General features: G+C 37.1%; 1 protein-coding gene across 5 annotated transcripts in view; it reads right to left on the reverse strand.

Moving 5' to 3' along the window:
• ATP11A (ATPase phospholipid transporting 11A) overlaps window positions 1-19,481 on the reverse strand; it is a 214,924-nt gene that overhangs the window by 80,816 nt on the left and 114,627 nt on the right. For all 5 annotated transcript variants that reach the window (XM_072621938.1, XM_072621939.1, XM_072621941.1 and 2 more), the window contains exons 2-4: window positions 14,468-14,590; window positions 2,239-2,328; window positions 1,289-1,369 (exon numbers count right to left, since the gene is read on the reverse strand). In XM_072621938.1, the coding sequence (XP_072478039.1) occupies window positions 1,289-1,369; window positions 2,239-2,328; window positions 14,468-14,590 (294 nt within the window). The remainder of the gene's footprint in view (window positions 1-1,288; window positions 1,370-2,238; window positions 2,329-14,467; window positions 14,591-19,481) is intronic.

Consider the following 19,481-nt stretch of genomic DNA (forward strand, 5'->3'; position numbering starts at 1 on the left):
GAGCTGCAGCTCTCATTATCAGCAACCTCTCTGAGAAGACTAGATTAGAATAAAGTTAGATTATTAACCTCTTTGAAGCTGTGTCTTTCCTGTCTGACCAGATCAAGAGTGAACCGTTGCTAGCAGCCCTCACATGTGCTGCGTTTATCTGTCTTACACTCCTTATAAAGTAGGTAGTCTTCAAAAGTGACTGTAATAGAGAAATTCAATACTCTACAGCCAAATTGGCGGTGAAGCTCTCTTGAATTAACAAGGCTGGTCCTCTGCTCTGTAAACAACACAAATGCAGTCCATCATCAATCCATCCCTAGAAGTCTTTCTAGCTCAGTAGTTGCAACCAGAATGTTGACTCTTCAGACTTAACTTCTGAGAACTTACGGGTCACCTCCACACTACTTCAGCAGAGTACTCAACCTTTAACAATTTTACATTTGCAGCTCTCCAACATATCAGCATGTCCTTATGATATGGGTAGAGCATCCGTGCAAAGAAGACATCAATGAAGTCACACCACATCATGGAGCATTCCCTATTTGATCAAAAGTTAGGATAAACCCCCTAACATCATTCTCCAGGTCATCGATCTAGCCAACAGATTGGGCAACTTCTCTTAATTTGACACAAGTACAAAACCAGCACAAGCCTGTAAGATCATGAGTGAAGAGGTACCGAGAGGGAATATGAAGCCTGAAAGGATCATGAGTCAGGCAGTTTATCATTAAAGGCAGGCCAGCAACAGCTCCCCAGCAAGGATGTACTGTGGGATAAGCATTCTGATTGAGAGCCCAGACCTCCTAGACTTCTGTCCTTGGAGCTGATGACAATCACTGGGCATGTTCACAAGAGCCAAGCAGAAGGCTGACTTTAGAAACAGTCAATCGTTAGGTATATTGTGACCTCTTCCTATCAACTACTACAAGGGCATTGTGACTATCTGGTATTAGATGATTAGATGATTACCTGGTATTATCTGGGTTAGATGAAGTTTGCTAAACTGACAGTTTACCAAACTTGCATTCCTAAGCCTCAATGTAGCCGGTATTTCCTGGTACACAGGTAAGTCTATCAGTGGTCAAATAAGACATTACTTCTGGCAGCTAGGGCCAAGAAATAGGCCAGTTCCCCAAAAGCTACAATTCAGTGTCTAGTGAAATTATTCCCTGCAGAAGAACCCATAATTCAGAGAACTGGGTTGATTTAATGAAAGGCAAACAGAAAATAAAAATGCAATACATATCCGAAAGAGGACGAACCAAGTTCTTCTTAATTCTGAGGATAAAATTCTTACCTGTTTGATAGCTGTGACAGCAATGACAAAGAATAAAGGAAGTCCACTTGTGACTGGACTTGTGGGTGTATCAATAATCAACTGCAATTAAAACAAGATTAGACAGTTAATTTCCAAACACTCAGATTGGTGACTGATTCTTGATCAGTGTCCTAATAAATCACAATATCACTTACTTTTGGTTTTTCAACATATTTTTAAAAAGTTTTGTGTCATTTTATCTTCATTACCTCCCTGTCGGACAGGGAGGGCAAATTCCTATTCCAACTATACAGATGCGACAGCTGAAGGATAGGGAGGTTGAGACAGCATAGCTTGTTAACTGAAAAGCAATATTAGTCTGTCCAGGACTTTCAACTCCTACCAGATGGACAAATGACAAGTCTGGAAACATCAGAATGCCGATTCTGTGTTAATGAAAATATTTAGAAAACATCTAAGAGCTTTAGGAAAATAAAAGTGCTTTCTCGACGTTACTCTTAATCAAGGTGCAAGAACTTGATCAACTAGCTAAGATGGTTTTGAGACCCTGGAGTCACTTTGGCTTTGGAGGACGTGCTCATATTGTAGAAGATTCTAATCATATCAAGGCACAGAACCACTTAGTTTTTTCAGTATTTATCTACACGATAAAATAATTCTTGCTCTTCCCTTCAGTGCTCAAGGACCAATGGTGACAGAAAAAAGCACCACTGCCTCGCACCCCTCAGAAGACTGAAAAGTAAACTCACTGGGTATGTTTAGCCTGAAAGGCAAACCTATTATAAGGGTCTCGCAGTAGACGTACCATTTGCTTATGAGAAAATTAAATAAGAAGTTATTCTTTTACAGCAATGGATTGGGGAGCAGTTTTTTTCCTTATTAAGTAAGCAATAAGTCAGTTCCTGAAGGGTAAGACACTTATTCATTGTTATATATTTGATTTGGTGATAGAAAGTAAATGGACTTACCTGTACCAGAAAGATGATAAGAAAATAAAAATTAGCTATTCTTCTGAACTGCTCAAATAAATTCTTGGGTATGAAATTCCAAAATGTGTACTGTACAAAGAAAAAAACAAAGTGATCAATTTTCTTTCTTTTCTTGGCATATGATCAGATATATATTCCTAAAAAATTTTTTTTGGGTCTGTGTTCTCTTCTGCAACATGGCTAATGTGAAAATGTTTTGCCCGATTACATATGTATAATTTATATCAAATTGCTTGCCTTTTCAAGGAGAGGGGAGGGAAGAGAATTTGGAACTCAAAAATAGTAAAAAAAAACCAATGTTAAAAATTGTTTTTACATGTAATTAAAAAAAATAAAAACACCCTAAAAAGTAAAATGTATTTTAAAATTTGGATGAGCTTAAAATTTATTTTTTTTTTAATTTTTCACTCATACCTGCAGGGACCTTACCTTCTAACAAATAAAGACAAGCAAAACAAGCTAGCACCATAGTGAAGTCTAAAGTGCAGGGTTCATTTCCCACCTCTAGACTACCACCTTTCTGTATGGAGGTGTCCTCCAGTATCAATCTTCTGAAGTCATGATTGGTCACTGAAAATGTTTTCTTTTATACAGTATTTCACTTCAAGGAGCATTACTTTGTGGTGTGCCAAACAGCATTGATTAAGAGTTAAAAGAATCTTTCTGAAATAATATTACTAATGAAAGGCAGCATGGAGGAACAGGTTGGACATGGGACAAACCTTGGTTCAAATCTTTCTCTGACCCTTACTCACTGTGTGCTCACGGGCAAGCTACTTATCTTTTCTAAGCCTCACTTTCCTCATCTGTACTATGGAGAAAATAGTATCTGTACTGCTTGTCTCTCAAATTTGTTTTATGGATTAAACGAAATAATGCAAGTAAAAACTACCATATAAATACTGGCTATCAAAAGGAAAGTAATATGCTCATCCGCCCTTGTCAATTTGTTCAAACAGAGAGAAGAATTAGTTGTTATAATGAGAATCTTGAGAACTTAAGTGGAAATTCATGGGACTGTAGAAATTCAAAAGACGTTAATTAAATGCCTACTATGTTAAAAAAAAAAAAACCTAAGGATACAAAAACAAAAACTGAAATGTTCAGTGTACTCAAGTAGCTAAAAGTCCGGGAAGGAGAGCAGACAAAAGACAGAAGAGTTAAGGATGATAGGAGGCAGGGCATGAGAGACAAAGGAGAGTTCCCCATACTTCATTGTAGAATCTGAAATATTAAATTCTATCTAAACAAAACTAGTTCAAGATAACTAGAATAAGATGGGCATCTCTCCAATTAACTGATGTCTGTAATTCTGAACGTAAAATAATATTATAAGTTATAAAGTTATATAGTTAAGAATCTCAGAACACATAGAATAGTTATTTCTACTTTATTATATATAATAAAAGGATTTTTTGAGAGAAATTCAAGAAGCAAGACAAAATTTCTACCTTAGTATGAAAACTGTTTCCAAACAATACGAGTGAAACAAAATTCTTACCCAAAACGTTCTTAACCAGAACATCTTTCAGAGTAACTCAAGAACATAACTGGCTCCCATACCTTTATAAACATGTACATTTACTGAATTCTTGCTTCCAAAGCAAAAGACTAGTCAGAAAATTAATAGATGAATAACAGTTTTTTTAAATCCATTTGATGAACATCATGGTGGAGATCATTATTTCGAGGAAAATTAAAACAGGGTCTTGGTTCAGATCTTTACCAACTAAGGAATATAACACTTCCCCCTCAATACTTAACCACCACATAACTCAAGCTCATTTGGATTAGACTCTTCACATTTTCATGAGAATCTCAAATAATGTCACTTTCAAATATAAATAAAATCTATAATCAGTATAAAGGCTATAAACCTGAAGTGAGCAGAACCGGGAGAACACTGGACACAGTAAGAGCCACACGGTGGGATGACGGACTTTGATAGACTTAGCTCTTCTCAGCAATGCAAGGACCTAAAACAACTCCAAAAGACGCATAATGTAAAATGCCATCCCCAGCCACCGAAAGAAACAGGGAGCCTGGGTGCAGATCACAGTGTATTATTTGTTTCTTTGGGGGGTTTTTAATCTTGCTTTTTCTTTCTCATGGTTCCTCCCATTTGTTCTAATTCTTCTACACAACATGACTAATGTGAAAATGTTTAGTAAGAACGTATACGTAGAACATATATCAGATTGCATGTTGTCTTGGGAAGGTAGAAGAGAAAGGAGGTGGAGAAAATTTAAAACTTATGGAACTGAATGCTGAAAACTAAAAATAAATAAATAAGTTTATTTTTTTTTTAAAAGCTATAAACCACTGACTGTATTTATGATTATGGCTTTCAAATTAATTTTACTACATAATTATGGTGAAAATGCTTTGTCCTGCAAAGCTTCCAGTTACTCAACTCAGGAATATTCCTAGAAAAGTTAAATGAAATGGTTGCTGTTCTCCCTCACCCTTAGAAACTATGAGCACGGCTTGTCCAATCCCATTGATATTCAGCAACACGGCGAGGATGATTCAGGTCTGCTAACTCCGAAGCCAGCAGCCCCTTAACCGTACATCGTTTCCTATGGTTTTTCAAAGCTGCTTTCAAAGTTTCACTTCCTCGCCATACTGATACTCCCCTTGCCTATACTCTAGGAAAATGTAGCATACAAATAAAGAACTCACTGTAAACTATCTGTGCTAGTATTATTTACCCAATGAGACAGTGAGTCCACTGATTGTAGACTGCATTTCTTTTCTCTCTACGCCCCTGGGCAGAGAGTAGGTAGGCATTCACTAAATACCTGAGTGACTGATTAGGATAATGATCCAAGATTATACGTTGAGTTTGAAAATATTTTTCAAATTGATGTTCAGATTTAATTCTACAGTTTTTCTAATTATTTAGTAGACCTTCAGGGCTACCTCTAAATCTTTGGATAAACAGTCATCTCCACTTAAATCAGGAGTTCTTAAAATCTCGTAGGTTCGTTTTTAAAAATATTTTAGTAATTACATTTCATTATAACTGATTTCTTTTATCATCTTATGTATTTAATTTTATGCATATAAAAACATTACTCCGATAGGAGTACATAGCCTTCACCAAAATGCCAAAGGCGTCATAAATGTTTGCATGTCTCCTCTAATTGTCTGTGAGCTTCTCACAACAGAAGGTTGTCTTTTATCCTTTCTTGGTATTGCTTGTGCTTGACACAGTGCCTAGCACATAGTAGGAGCTTAATACAGAATGCAAAGCGGGTACAGGTTAAAAAAAAAAGCCAAGAACTTTTGACCTGAAGAAACCAGCAATGTTGGGACTTTGGGAATGAAGTATAAAAAATAAACTGAGTAATTCAGTTATAGAGAATATTAAAATTTGAGTCAAGGGGAATACAATTAGTAAAACAAATAATATGTAATTAATATTATACAACAGATGTAATGTAAAAATTTCAGATTTGGTACCACATAACAATAGGTAGAAACACTTGGCCTTTACAAAAATATTTCAAATCTCCAGAGAAGTCACCAAATCAACCATCTGTGTGGTTACTAAATTTCTATTAGTGTAACAGGGCTTTTGGCTCACTATTCAACGTTGTAAGATATATGCAGCGATCACTACTTAGTCTGCTACTTAATTTGTTACCATAATCATTCTCATCACCCCAAGTTTGGATAATTAGTATGAACATTATAATCTTTCTATCATTAAATAATTAAAATTACCTCAAACCCACTTATGAATCACTATTTCTTTTCCCAAATGGAGAAGTCTCTTTTCCCATAAGCATTTGCTTGTATCTATCTTTATGTCAAGATCCCTTTTCTCCTAGCCATAAATGAAACACCAGTCATCAGCGATATAATCTTTTAATAATTTAAGAAGTATAACACAATGACTTGACTACTAATAATGTTTCAGCTTTGAAGAAGATCACAGCTAGGCACCACTAACCATCACTGTTATTCTTGACTTTACTTCTAAAATGCAGTCCCATCATGTTGCTCAAAATTACAGTGGGAGTTCTTAGAAAATCCTCTTCTTATTTATTTGCAATATAAGGGGTAAACTCAGCTCTTTGAAGGAATAAGTTCTTTTTCTCTGTCCCTGAAATATCTTTGCCAAGAAAACCCCAAGTGGGGTCACAGAGCGTAAGACGCTACAGAAACAAGTCAACAACATGTTGTGAAGGTAGTATCTTCATGCCCACTAACCACATATCCTGGAAGACTGCATAATTACTGTGGAGAGTGTTAATATGATTCCTCCACAAACATCCTCTTCTGATGCCTAATCCAGATGTGGAACTTGACCTGGATCATTGGGAAATATAAGTTCTCATGGATGCTGCTTCAGCTTCAGGCAACATGTCAGGACCAGCCTCATTAAGTTAGGAATTAAGGCTTGTGACTAAAAGGTTAGTCACCAGGGCTGACTTATTTTTTGCCCTCAGTAACTCATAAAGACAGTCTATACTGCCTAGCTGGGCTACAACATTCATGGCTGCAGGGAATAAGGAAGTCACAATTATCTTGACATATTACAACGGATCAAAAAAGGAAAATGATATTTAATTCTCTATGGTGAACTGAGAAGAAAACACAAGAACCCTACAAATTTAAGGCTAGATGACTATTAACCTAAGTAGACTTACGCATGTCAGGCCGCATAAGCAAAGCTAAAAATGTCACAGGCTTTCTATTCTGAATGTCTGAACCAGCAATACAATACAGAGGACCAATTGTGTATTTTGGATTTTGTTGGAAAACTGAGCAATTTAAACAGTCCACCTTCTAGTCAAACAGTACAGCACACAGTTGTGCTTATTTTCTAGTGACTGCCAATGTATGCCTTAAAATATTTAGTATTTGAAATCTCAGATTGTCCAAACTATTAGAATGGCATAAAGAGGTTTTCTGGCAATAATGAAGCAGGGAAATCTAAAGGGCCTGCTGCTTTCTGATATTGTGTGTTGACACATTTAATATTTTGCCTTGATTTAATGTTGGGGGAAAAAAGACAACTCACCTTCACCCTCAAAGTGTTTTTACATATATTATCTTTATTTTTAATCCTAGTCATGAGAAAAATTCAATAATATTACAACAGCTGACCCACTTTTATCAGGTAAATCAAATCTCGAGTTTTATATAATTTAATTGGAGCGTCGTTTATAAACAAAGATACCCAGAATAGCATAATTTAATCTACCTTTGGACCATCCTTCATTCCTCACTTGATCTCACACACACACACACACACACACACACACACACACACACACACACACACACACACACACACCCCTTCTGTTTAGTCGTTTTCAGTTGCATCAGACTCTTCATGACCCCATTTGGGGTTTTTATGGCAAAGACACTGGAGTGGTTTGCCATTTCCTTCTCCAGCCCATTGTACAGAGGAGGAAACTGAGGCAAACAGCTTTTAGTTTGCGCAGAGTCACATAGTTTGTAAATGGTTGAGACCAGATGTCAACTCAGGAAGAGGAATCTTTTTGACTCCAGGCTTGGCCCTCTGTGCACTATGGTGCTCCTCAGCTGCCCCATTTCTAATCTGTTGTCAAGGCTACTGCTTTTATCTCTGTAACAGCTTCTGTCCTCCAACACTGCCACCCTCCTTGTGCAGGTCCTCCCTCATCAGCTCCTGTCTGGACTACTGCAACAGCAGGAGGATTGCTCTCTCCCCACCCCAGCCCATTACTCAGCTCCCAAAGTGATCATCCTGAGGCACAAGCCTGATCACATCACCCTTATATTCAATAAATTCTAGGGCTTCTCCAGAATCATCACCAGAATAAAATATAAAATCCTTCATCTGACATTCAAAACTTTTCACAACCTGCGCCCCTCCTGTCTTTCCAGTCTTCTTCTACTTTATTGATGTACTCTGGATTCAGGGACACTGCTCTCACAAGATGCTCCGTCTTCTAACTTGAGACACTTTCACTGCTTAACATCCATGCCTGAAATCATCTCCCTCTTCAACTCCACTTCCTGACCTGTATGTCTTCCTCCAAGTTGCAGCCAAAATCCCACTTTTTACAGAAAGCCTTTCTGGTCCCCTTTCTCTGCTTGATTAGCTTCAATTAATCCTGTACAGAACTTACTTGTATGGACTTATTTGCCTGTTGTCTTTCTCATTAGACCGTGAACTCCCGGAGAGCAGACCCTGTCCTTTGCCTTTCTAGGCATCTTCGGAGCTTAGGATAGTGCTTGGCACATTATTAATGACATTATTACTAACAACTACAGCTGAATAGTATTGAGACTGCATTCCTCTTGGAGGGTTAGCAAAAAGTAATTCTTATCGATAACAACTGTAAAGAAAACCCCCAACAATTATTTATTTATAAATGGATTCGATATTCCAAAAAATAGCCTAGAAACTAACCATTGCTTTATTTACAAATATATAAATTCAGATATGAGTGTGATTTCATTCTCATTCGTGGAGAGAAAAACTGGTAGAAGGCACAGAAACTATGCCAAAAGCCTAACAAAGTTACATTTTTAAAAATCTATAGATTTAAGATATAAAAGAAGAAAATAAATGATCTATATTCTGGTAACTAATTCCTTCTTCTATACCTCAAGCTCTGCTTCCTCACTTCCTTTATTATTTCACCTCTATAGAATTCAAGGGGTAGCTGGGTGGCACAGTGGAAGGTGTGCCAACTTGGAAGCAGGAAGATTTCTCTTCCTGTGTTTAAATTTGGCCTCAGAAACTTCCTACTTGTGTGACCCTGGGCAAGTCACTTCAGCCTGTGTGCCTCAATTTTCTCATCTGCAAATTGAACTGGAGAAGGAAAAGGCAAACTGCTCCAGCATCTTTGCTAAGAAAACCCCAAACAGAATCATTAAGAGTCAGACACACTGAACAACCAACAATTCATTTTTTTTTAGGTTTTCCAGATCTGAATATTAACAAACAATATAGACAAACCTTCATTTTGGGGGGAGGAGAGAACCTGGTGAAAAACTCCCTCTTCAAATGCAAATCAAGACCTCTTTGGTTCATAATCTTAAGAGATCTGCCTGGGGCATTGAGAGTTTAACAATATTGCCAAGCATTTATATAACACTTTACAATTTGCAAAGCAACTTAAAAATATTATTGCATTTTATCTTTACAACAACCCTGGGAGTACTATTATTATCTCCATTTTACAGATGAGGAAACTGAAGTAGATGGCGATTAAGTGATGTGCCCAGGATCACACAAAGCCAATATGTGGCAAAAACATAATTTGACTTTGGCTCATCCTAACACCAAGACTGTCTCTCTATCCACTACGTCTCTCTGGTCATAGCAATAACAATTAAAATTTATTTTAGACAAGAAAAATAAATCAAAGGGCAAAGTGTAGGCAAGGAGAAAACTAAATGATTACTTTTTGCAAATGATATGTATGATGGTTTACTTAGAGAATCACAGGGACTCAACTAAAAACCTAACTGAAACTATGAACAACATCTACAAAAGTGTAGGATAGAAAAAATCATCAGCACTTCTGCAAAGCAGAAAAATCTAGCAGGAAGAAATATAAAGAGGAATTGAATTTTATTTTTATCATTTTTATTAAAATAACTACAGATACTATAGAATACTTGATAATAGCTACTAAGATACTACAGGAACACTAAAACACTCTTTACACAAATAGAGACATATCTAAATAACTAGAGAAACATCAATTGTTCAAGGGTAGGCTGAGCCAATATGATAAAAAAAATGACAATACTACTTAAATCACACATGCTTGTAAATTTGTTTTCTTACTTTTTTTCAAAGGGAGGAGGGGAGGGAAAAGGGAGAGAATTAGGTGCTAAAAATACAATAAAATTGAATTAAAAAAACAATTACGACTTGATAACCCATGATGCTAATAAGGAATGACTTGAAGAATTTTAAGAACTAAGAAAGCGATATGTTTCGCTATAAAGGTTCAATCTGATATTTTGTCATTTCTATTTGAGATATATACTTCAAAATTAATAGTTAGTTTGAACCTGTATTTCATTAGTGTAGAAAAATCCCAGCAAAGAGTCTTACTATAGCAATAAGGATCCTCAATTTTTCTGTAACATCATCTTAGAGAATTGTCTGGGAGACACCCTGAGAAGTTCAGTGACTTGTCCAGGGTCACACAGCCAGTAGACACCCGAGGCAAACCCTGAACAGTTCTTTCTGACTCTAAGGACAACTGTGATACTCTCTATGCTAGGATACCTCCACCTCTTCAAGGCATATCATATGACATGCAGTTTTCAATTTCTCCTGATCCTGTTCGTACCTTTAAATAAAAATAAACTTCCTAAAAAAAGAGCAAGGGGGTAGGAAGCAAACAGAGACAGAAGAAAGCAGAATTCTGAATGCCATGAAAATTTTTTCAAAGGATATGGTTTTTAGGCATAATTTAAGGTAGTGGAGATTTTACATGAACAAAACTAAACAAGGCTGCTCCAAATACTGGTAAGTCTCTTACACGGGGATGGCCATGCATCCCTCCCTGTCCGTCTTTCTTGCCCTACTCAACCTATTCAGGTTGAGACCTGAATAACCAGTTTGCCCAGGTTAGTGACCAGAGAGAGGTCTCCTATCCCCACCCAACAGCAACTGCCTAGTGAACTGAGGCTTGGTCTGGAGACCTGGGATGACTGCGCTAATTTCTAATGCTCCTTCCAGTTCCAAATCTATGAAATTATCTAAGTTTAGCTACAGTATTTGCCAAATAAATTTTTGTGGGTTAGGAACTTTAAGAAAGTAATAATCACTCTTTTATGGGGAAATGGCAACTTGGGGGTTACAAGTATCCAACTATGTAATACCTGAGATGAACTCTCTGGAAATAAGTAAGAAACAGAAAGAAACATAGTTAAATAGGTTTTCTTTGAGAAAAAATCCTGGCAACCACAATTTTTTTTAAAAGAAAATGTCAGTGGTATAATCTGGTGGTATAATTAAGGGGTAGGATGGAAAGTAAGTAGATATCAATCTTGTCCCTTCACACCTGGATCTCTCCGGTTCTTGGTTTTTTCATTTATAAAATGGGAGAGTTGACCAAAGTAGTTTCTAAGGCCTTCTAGTTCTATACCTATGATCTTCTAACCACCACAGATGATTCGGTAACTTTCTCACCCCATAGACAGAATGTTTACAAACCTCGGATAGAGCAGGAATTAACTTTCTACCTAAGCAATAAACAGGTAACATTTATATAGCATTTACTAACTGTGCCAGGTATTGGGCCAAGCATTTCAAAATTATTAGGGCATTTGAGTCTCACAATTACCCTGGTGCTATTATTATCACCCCCATTTTATAGATGAGGAAACTGAAGTGAAGTGACTTGCCCAGGGCCTCACAGCTAGTAAGTGTCTGAGGCCAGTTTGAACACAAGTCTGTCTGAGTCCAGGTCCAGCACTCTAATACCAGCAAGCCACCAATGAATACTTAAGACACAGGGAAATTTAAGAGGTTGTTTAGTTTTGGGTTTTGTTTTGTTTTTTTTGGAGGAGGAGGAATTAATGTGTATGTATCATGTTCACAACTTACTGAGTGGCAATTAAATTCCTATTGAATGGGATGGCTAGGTAGCACCATGTCTGGAGTCGGAAGACTCATGTTCCTCAGTTCAAATCTGGCCTCAGGCACTTATAGAGAAGGAAACAGCAAACCACCTGGGTGTATGATTTCTGGGAGCAGTTCCCTAAACTCTTCAATCTCACATTATCAAAAGTACCTCAGCTGCCTTTATCCTTTTATTCAGCATGGCCAGCCTCTTCTCAGTGATGAACTAAGACCCAGTCCCACTGTAATGGCTCTGTAAAAGGAGGCCACATCCAGCTGGTAATAGGCCTCTGCCAGCAGCTAGCCCTGGGTCTCTAAGCAATCCTCCCTTCCCCCTTTCCCAGTCTCTCATTTACATACATTCAGGCACATGTGTCTCTTGATGCCTGTTGTATATACAGGAGATACTTAATACATGTTTACTGAAGTGGAGGATTTCAACTGATGGAGGGTGTGGTATGAATTTATGAGAAATGAATGTGTTGTAAAAAAAAAAAGGCATAAAAAACCTTTAAAAAATCAAATTAACCACTTTTCAAGAGGATTTAAGGTTCTTACTATTCAAAGAAATCCTACTGTGTATTCTCTCACAAAAAGAGTTATCTTTTTAATAATTCTAGATTTACTTAGCCCAAGGGTAACTGAGGCAGTAAACAAAAGATTCCCTAACAGCCCCTACGCACATCCAGTTTTCAATCTTTCCAAGGACTTTTACTGGCAGGAACATGATTACCTGCATAATTTTAAAAATTTATAGGTCATCATTCACTTGGATCTCTCACTGCACCATTCAAAGTATCCTTGAATTGTGATCACAATTCCATCCTTGAATCTAAAGCAGAGATGAAAGTCTTTTGTGTACTCTGCCCCACTCCTTAATCTCTCTCAAGTGAAAAGGCTCTTAGGAGTCGATGATACTTTACACATTCTCTAAAAGTCAGAATATTTAACCAGTCTATTTTTTTTAAGTACAAAGACTTCAAATTTATTAGTTCCTGTTCTTGAGTTTCCTGATAAAATTAGCTTGATAAAGCATAAATCTTTCTTAAATTTTCCCTGGCAACTTAAACAGTTCTTTGTGACAAAATCCTATTTTTATAATGCTCCCCTGTGCAGTCTGCCTTCTACTGATGTCAAAGAAATCACTGGCATCCTCTAGGATGAGAGGTCCTAAAGATTTCCCTACGGGAGGAACCATGAGAATTGGGGTAGAGTCCAATAAGTCTCTGGTTTATTGAACCTAGTTATACCTTTTTCTAAAAGGGTCGTTTCCATTCTAGACATGCCTAGGCTCCCTGTTCAGTACTCTGCTATGAGATTTTTTTTTCTTGGACATTCCTCCCATCCTACCACTCCCCTTCCCACACACAATTTGGTAATTTTCTTTCCAGAAATGGCCAATTTCACAACTAACGGACACGAATGACAGACTACTTAGAACCTCCTGAGCAAAACCCAACTCCCACTCCCCCTTTAATAAAACACTTGGCCCCCCGCAGTAGTCTTGCAAACCCCGACCAAACTGGACGAATATCAGGAAACTGGCATAAAATCGGTGCTGATTCCAGAGGGAGCCTTTCATATGACAACCATATGTCCTCATCCTCCTCTTACCACATGACCCAAAGCTCATTTTACCCAGGCTCAGATGCCACCTAGCTGGCTAAGACACAGATGTATCCCAATCCTTCAGAGATCCAACTGAACTCTGGTCTCTTCAGAGACTGTAATCTAGACGTCACTCTCTCACTCCCTTGCTCTCCTCACAGGGCCTCAAGTTAAGCAGGTTCCTTGTTGTGATTTAAAATATAGTAAACGCTTACTGCTTTCATCATCATTAGCCACTTTGCTTGTTTGGAAACCTGAATTCCTAAAAAAGCAGCTTCAAAGGACTGAGATTAAATTGGGAGGAATATTCTGAGAAAAAAAGGGAAAGGTGCCATCAGATGTCTGTATGAAAATAGGGAAAAATGAGGAGCAACTGCTTTTGTACACGTCAGATAAGAAAGATAGAAAAAAAAGAAATGGTCTTAAGAAATTGAATCAGGTGTCAAGGTTTGGGAACCATTCATTCCAGTGCATCTTCCTCCCATACCCTTGATAGCTACATTTTTCCCCCTGTAGGGCCAACACTTTCCACCTTTACTTCAATCAGAAAATTGCAGAATACTTTTCAATATAAAACAAAATATTTCTATTATGAAATCATTTACCAAGTATAATATTTTTGAAGAGTCAGAGGGGAAAAAAATAATTCAATAAATACTCATTATTGAAATCCCCATTCCACAGATAGTATCTATTTTTCATCTTATCACTTTACCTTTATTATGAAGCTGCTAAAACCAAATTATTTACAAATTGTTTTACCACTGGTAAAGCATGTTACCCACCTCCTAGGAGGGTGAAGGAATCAAGACGCACAAGAAGGTAAACGTTTTTGGACAAGATCCTCATGGGAATTTGTTTTGCTTGATTACACATATGTGTTACAAGGGACTTTCTTCTTCTCTTAGTTTTTTGGGGGAAGAGGTGGGATGGAGAGAAAATAAGTGCTTTCTAATTGAAAAAAAAAGTTAAAAAATAATAAAGGTGTAAATTAACAGTAAAACTTACCTTGGAAGAGACTATTCTATTATCTGGGTATTTTTGTGGAATGTATGCTTCAGCACCTGGAGGGGGTTCCTTGTGTCCAACGTAGATGGTCCGACTATCAACCCAATTCTCTTCTCCAGCACACTGTAAACAAGGGCAGAGATCAACAAATATAAGACGAGACAGGCAAGTCCTGTCTTTCTTTCATTATAATTTTTATTCTTACCAGTGACAATTCTAATGTTTTTTTGGTTGATTGGGACATTGGCAGAAAGATATCAACCATTCACTTATGTAGCTACCCTAAAGAGGAAAAGAAGGGGAAAATGCAGCTGCTTGAGAAGGAACCTTTGGAATCCTTAATAGAAGAACTACTTTTGATTATTACCCAGCAATCAAATTTCAGTTTCTTCAAATCACTAAATGACCTCTTCAACAGGACATGAAAAGCCCCCCTCCACAAATATATCAGAGTAAGCAGTGAAAATTCCTTTTCACAGCTGACAATTCAGTTTCCCCATTAACTAGCATGGCAACATTATTTTGCACATACATCTCAAAGAACCAATTTCTTCTGAAATGGAATGCAATAGCAAAACCTCACAACTTGCACAAAGAAAATAGAGATCATTAGCAGCTCTGACATTCTATGAATCTCTGATAAAAGTTTTAAGAGAATAATGATGAAGCCACTGGCTAAAACTAGTGTAGGAATTATCATTAGATTTCCATTAACTATGCTATCTTGTGACTTCCAAAAATAAACTAGAATCACTCAGCTCCTCTCAAAGCTAACCACAACCAAATCAAAAGCCCTGAGCTCACAGATTCCCCATCTCAGTAGGATCTGAATGTCCAATATAGAAGAAGGTAGAGAATGAATTTCAGTGAAAAAAAAATACTTTGGTAAAAAATAGCTTTTGACTTCAAAAGCACACCTAACATTGTTGTTTTATTAATTCCTTAAAAAGAACCAGAACCTATTATACATACACTAAGATACGGTACAAACTAAATTTTTGTTGTTGAATTGTGACCAACTCTGGGGTTTTCTTGGCAAGAATCCTGGAATGGTTTGTCATTTCCTTCTCCAAAGTTCATAAAATAGAACATTGACTGTTAAAGTTGGAAGTGACCTAAAAGATCATCTGGTCATAACAAAGTCCATAAGAATATTATAAACAAGGTTATGTATGTTTTGAGAAAGGAAAGGTCATTTGACCTGATGGGGCCTTAGAAAGTATTCAGTGATGTCTCCCTGGAAGAGGAGATAATGGAGCTGTTGGCATCAGAACAACAGGAGGACATGTTAAACTTAAGAAACAGAAGTAGCAAAGGTGCAGAAGCGAGAAATCTTTGTATACATGGGACAAGTGTTCAACGAGCAGTCTAGTTTGACTGGTTTATAGAACTTCATAGGGAGTCTAGGAAGATAAGCTGGCTGTAAACCACGGAAGATACTGAATAGCTGGCTAAGAAGTTGGGGCTTTATTGTATAAACAATAAGGCATCTCACCGAAGAGTTCTGAAAAAGACTGCTGTAAACAGATTTATGCATAACGCATTTATATGGCAGTGGAGGAAAGATGGAGAGAGGTTGGAATGGAAGAGAAAAGATCAATATTATACAATATACAGAAATTGAGACATAGGAGAAGTGTCTTCTCCAAGATCACAAAGAAAAATTAATGGTGGGCGACCAGGTCTCCTGAGGACTTACGTATCTATTCTTTCTACTACACCATTTTGTGTTCAAGGAAACATAAACTTCCATTTCTGCTCTTCCAAATGATAGAAAAATGCATTTTCTTGCCTTTTAAGTGTTACTGGCACAAGATTCACAAATACAGAGATACTCTGAAATCTCCTGATCTTCTATGATGCATGAAACTGCCACTCAGCAGGTCTGACCTTCATCTGAATCTAAAGTTTGATGCCCCCTTTGCCAAGAGCTTTACTATCTCCCCATCACTTAAAAAGCCTGCTGCCAAAATTACACAATCCTATAATGGCTTCTCATTACATGTGGCCAAGAAGGATTTTGAGGATTACAGACTAGATCAGTCTGTTACAGGTGACATGACCCTAGTAGTCTCCAGTCAGTAATGTTCTGTTAATTTTGCAAAAATTATCCAGGTTCCATCACCTATTTTCTTGTATCTGCCCGTCTGCAGTGATCGCTATACCATGGGTGGTGGTACACAAGAAATATTAAACAAGAGCATTAATAATTAATCAAGTGTTACATCTTCCTGGTGATTATAAAGCTGGCCTTTCTTTATACCAACATCTAGATTCCTCGCTTCATTATCAAGAGTTAACAGTGTAAAACAGACAAAATAAAAATGGACCTGTAATACAGACATGTTTCACATCAATGGAAAATCAATCAAACTACATGTTTTCAATATGAGGGGGCTGCTGGACTGCTCTCAGTCAGAATTTCTGCTTCTAAAATGAACATTCAGTCAGTTTTCAATGGTGTGATAGAACTATACTTGATAGAATGTTAATGGATCCACCATTACTACATGTCCATTCCTGACTTCAAAACCCTGTTACTCCACAAGCTGGCTCTAGTAACGTAATCACTCCGACAAACCAGAGAGAATTTCTGTGTGTTTGGTTATATATTATGACCTGGTTATTAGCCAACTGCGTACATGTCAGAACCTCCACTACCAGAATATAAGCTTCTTAAAAGCTGAATATCCTTCTTCATTTCCCTACAGTTCCTGGTAGAGTATCTTTATAAAGTAGAAATCTAATAAATATTTATCAACTGAATGAATTTAATCCAAGACAAATATCTGTTAAATGCAAGACTAAAAGTGGAGAATACATTTTTGACAGTGTGGGGAGGTTGTGATTTTATCTTGTGTTAGCTAGGGAATGCCTACCAAAGAAACCCCTGGCCTGCTCTAATGCACATCTGCACCTTCTCCACAACTAGCTGCCTGGAGGTACTGAGAGGTTTTTAAATGATTTAACCAAGGTCATACAGCCTCGTATCAGTACCAGAGGCAGAGCTTAAACCTGGATCTTCCCAAGTCTGAGGCTGGTTCTCCATGTTATGCTGCTATTATACAGACAAAGATTACATGAATTATCAATGACTATATTTTAAGAAATGATTACTACTATATTATTACCATTCATCTATATTTCTGATAGCTACTGTATAACGTTCTCCTCGTGTGTGTGTGTGTGTGTGTGTGTGTGTGTGTAACCATCACATCTCCATTTCTTCGCCTTTGGGGATTCAATAATATTTATTGAGTGGTCCTGACAATTTTCTTCAAGGCAACATCAAAAACATTTCTATACACATCAAAGGCAAAACACATCCTGACTTCCTTTTTTTTTCTTTCTATAATACAAAGCCAAGCTGATGGTATAATACTCCTCTCCTCACAATCCTGGGCCCAATTTTAAAGAAAATATTATGATTTTGGTAAAAGTAATCCACAATGGAGGGGGAAAATCTCAGTGGCTCTTGCAATTTATTTTTGTGATAATTTTTTTCTCCTAAGCTTTAAAGAAAGCAGTTAGTTAAAGGGTCTCACTCAATTCTGTGCCTACGATTCTGTTTCCTAGTGGCTGGTTTTGGACGGTGCTATCTTGACTAAGTGCACATTTTTTTCCCCTGTAACTACATTAGTCTTATAGCAAGAGCAATGTCTATCTATAGAAGGACACAGTAAAAATAAATTTTCAAAAGAATAAATTTAAGGCCAGTTCATCTAACTCAAAAGTCCAATACAAATATCTGTCTGCTATCAAAATCTCCAAATTCAATTCAGTAAAAAATTTTCAAACATTACTATATGGAAGTAAGAAATAATTCAATAGAGAAGGTGCTATTTCAGTTAACATCAATGCAAATCACTATTCTGATCTAGGATTCGATCAAAAGCCAAATTTTATCCTGAGATGCATTGAGACTTCTAGTCATTAAAATGGAAATGAATGTGATAATGTAGGAACCACATATACATGAAATAAAAGCCATACATACTGTTTAAGAAGCAAAGCCCTCCTATATCCTCTGAAACATTAGAATACAAAAGGCTGTGATATACATACAGTATTGAATGAGATCACCGTGTATTCAGTATTCCACAAAAAAACTACAACTGGAAAGGACATGGCAGGCAGATGACATATGGGAACTCTGAAATGTTCTTTTCTACATGTCATATGGATGCAAATGTGGACAAAAAATGATCCCATGAAGGGTTCTTTGAACAAATGATTCCTTTTTCATCCAGGTATTAGATGCTACATTTCATTGAAGAAATAACACGTTAGTAATGGGGAAAAGGGTGAAGGAAATCAGCATGGTTTTGAACTATGACTTCTATTCCTTCTTCTCTATTCTTAATAAAACCATTAAAAGTTACAACCAAAGAACTATAAAAAGCTATGGATCATGTGTTTCTTTTAATAGATGAAAGCTCAACAGACTGAAACGGAGTTTTGGGGAACATAAGTTAAGACACATTTCAACTTCAGTTCTTCAGCTGCTGGCAACAGGATACGTAGTCCAAAATGGGACTTCTTTAGCAAGAGAAAAACAATTACATTTTATTGTAGTAATAATATCACTTAAAACTTTTCAACTTTTTCTAGCTTTCGATAAATTAGAAACTATAAAATAATTTTTTGTTGTGCTCAAGGATCATGTGAGTTTCTCTTTTGTTGTCAGTCTTTTTCAGTTGTGTCCAATTCCTCATGACCCCATTTGGGATTTCCTTGGCAAAGATACTGGAGTGGTTTGCCATTTCCTTCTCCAGCTCATTTTACAGATGAAGAACTTAGTTAAACAAGGTGAAGTGACTTGCCCAGGATCATACAGCTAGTAAGTGTCTGAGGCCAGATCTGAACTCAGAGGATGAGTGGTCTATCCACTGTGCTGCCTAGCTGTACTTGATTTTCTCTTTACATTCGTTTACAATCTGTGCTACCTCAACCTACATATGCAACAACTATGGGGGGGGGAGGGGAAGGAAAGTAAATTAGAAATTAAACCTCT

The sequence above is a fragment of the Notamacropus eugenii genome, chromosome 6 (assembly GCF_028372415.1).
Source record: "Notamacropus eugenii isolate mMacEug1 chromosome 6, mMacEug1.pri_v2, whole genome shotgun sequence".
NCBI classification, from domain to species: Eukaryota; Metazoa; Chordata; class Mammalia; order Diprotodontia; family Macropodidae; genus Notamacropus; species Notamacropus eugenii.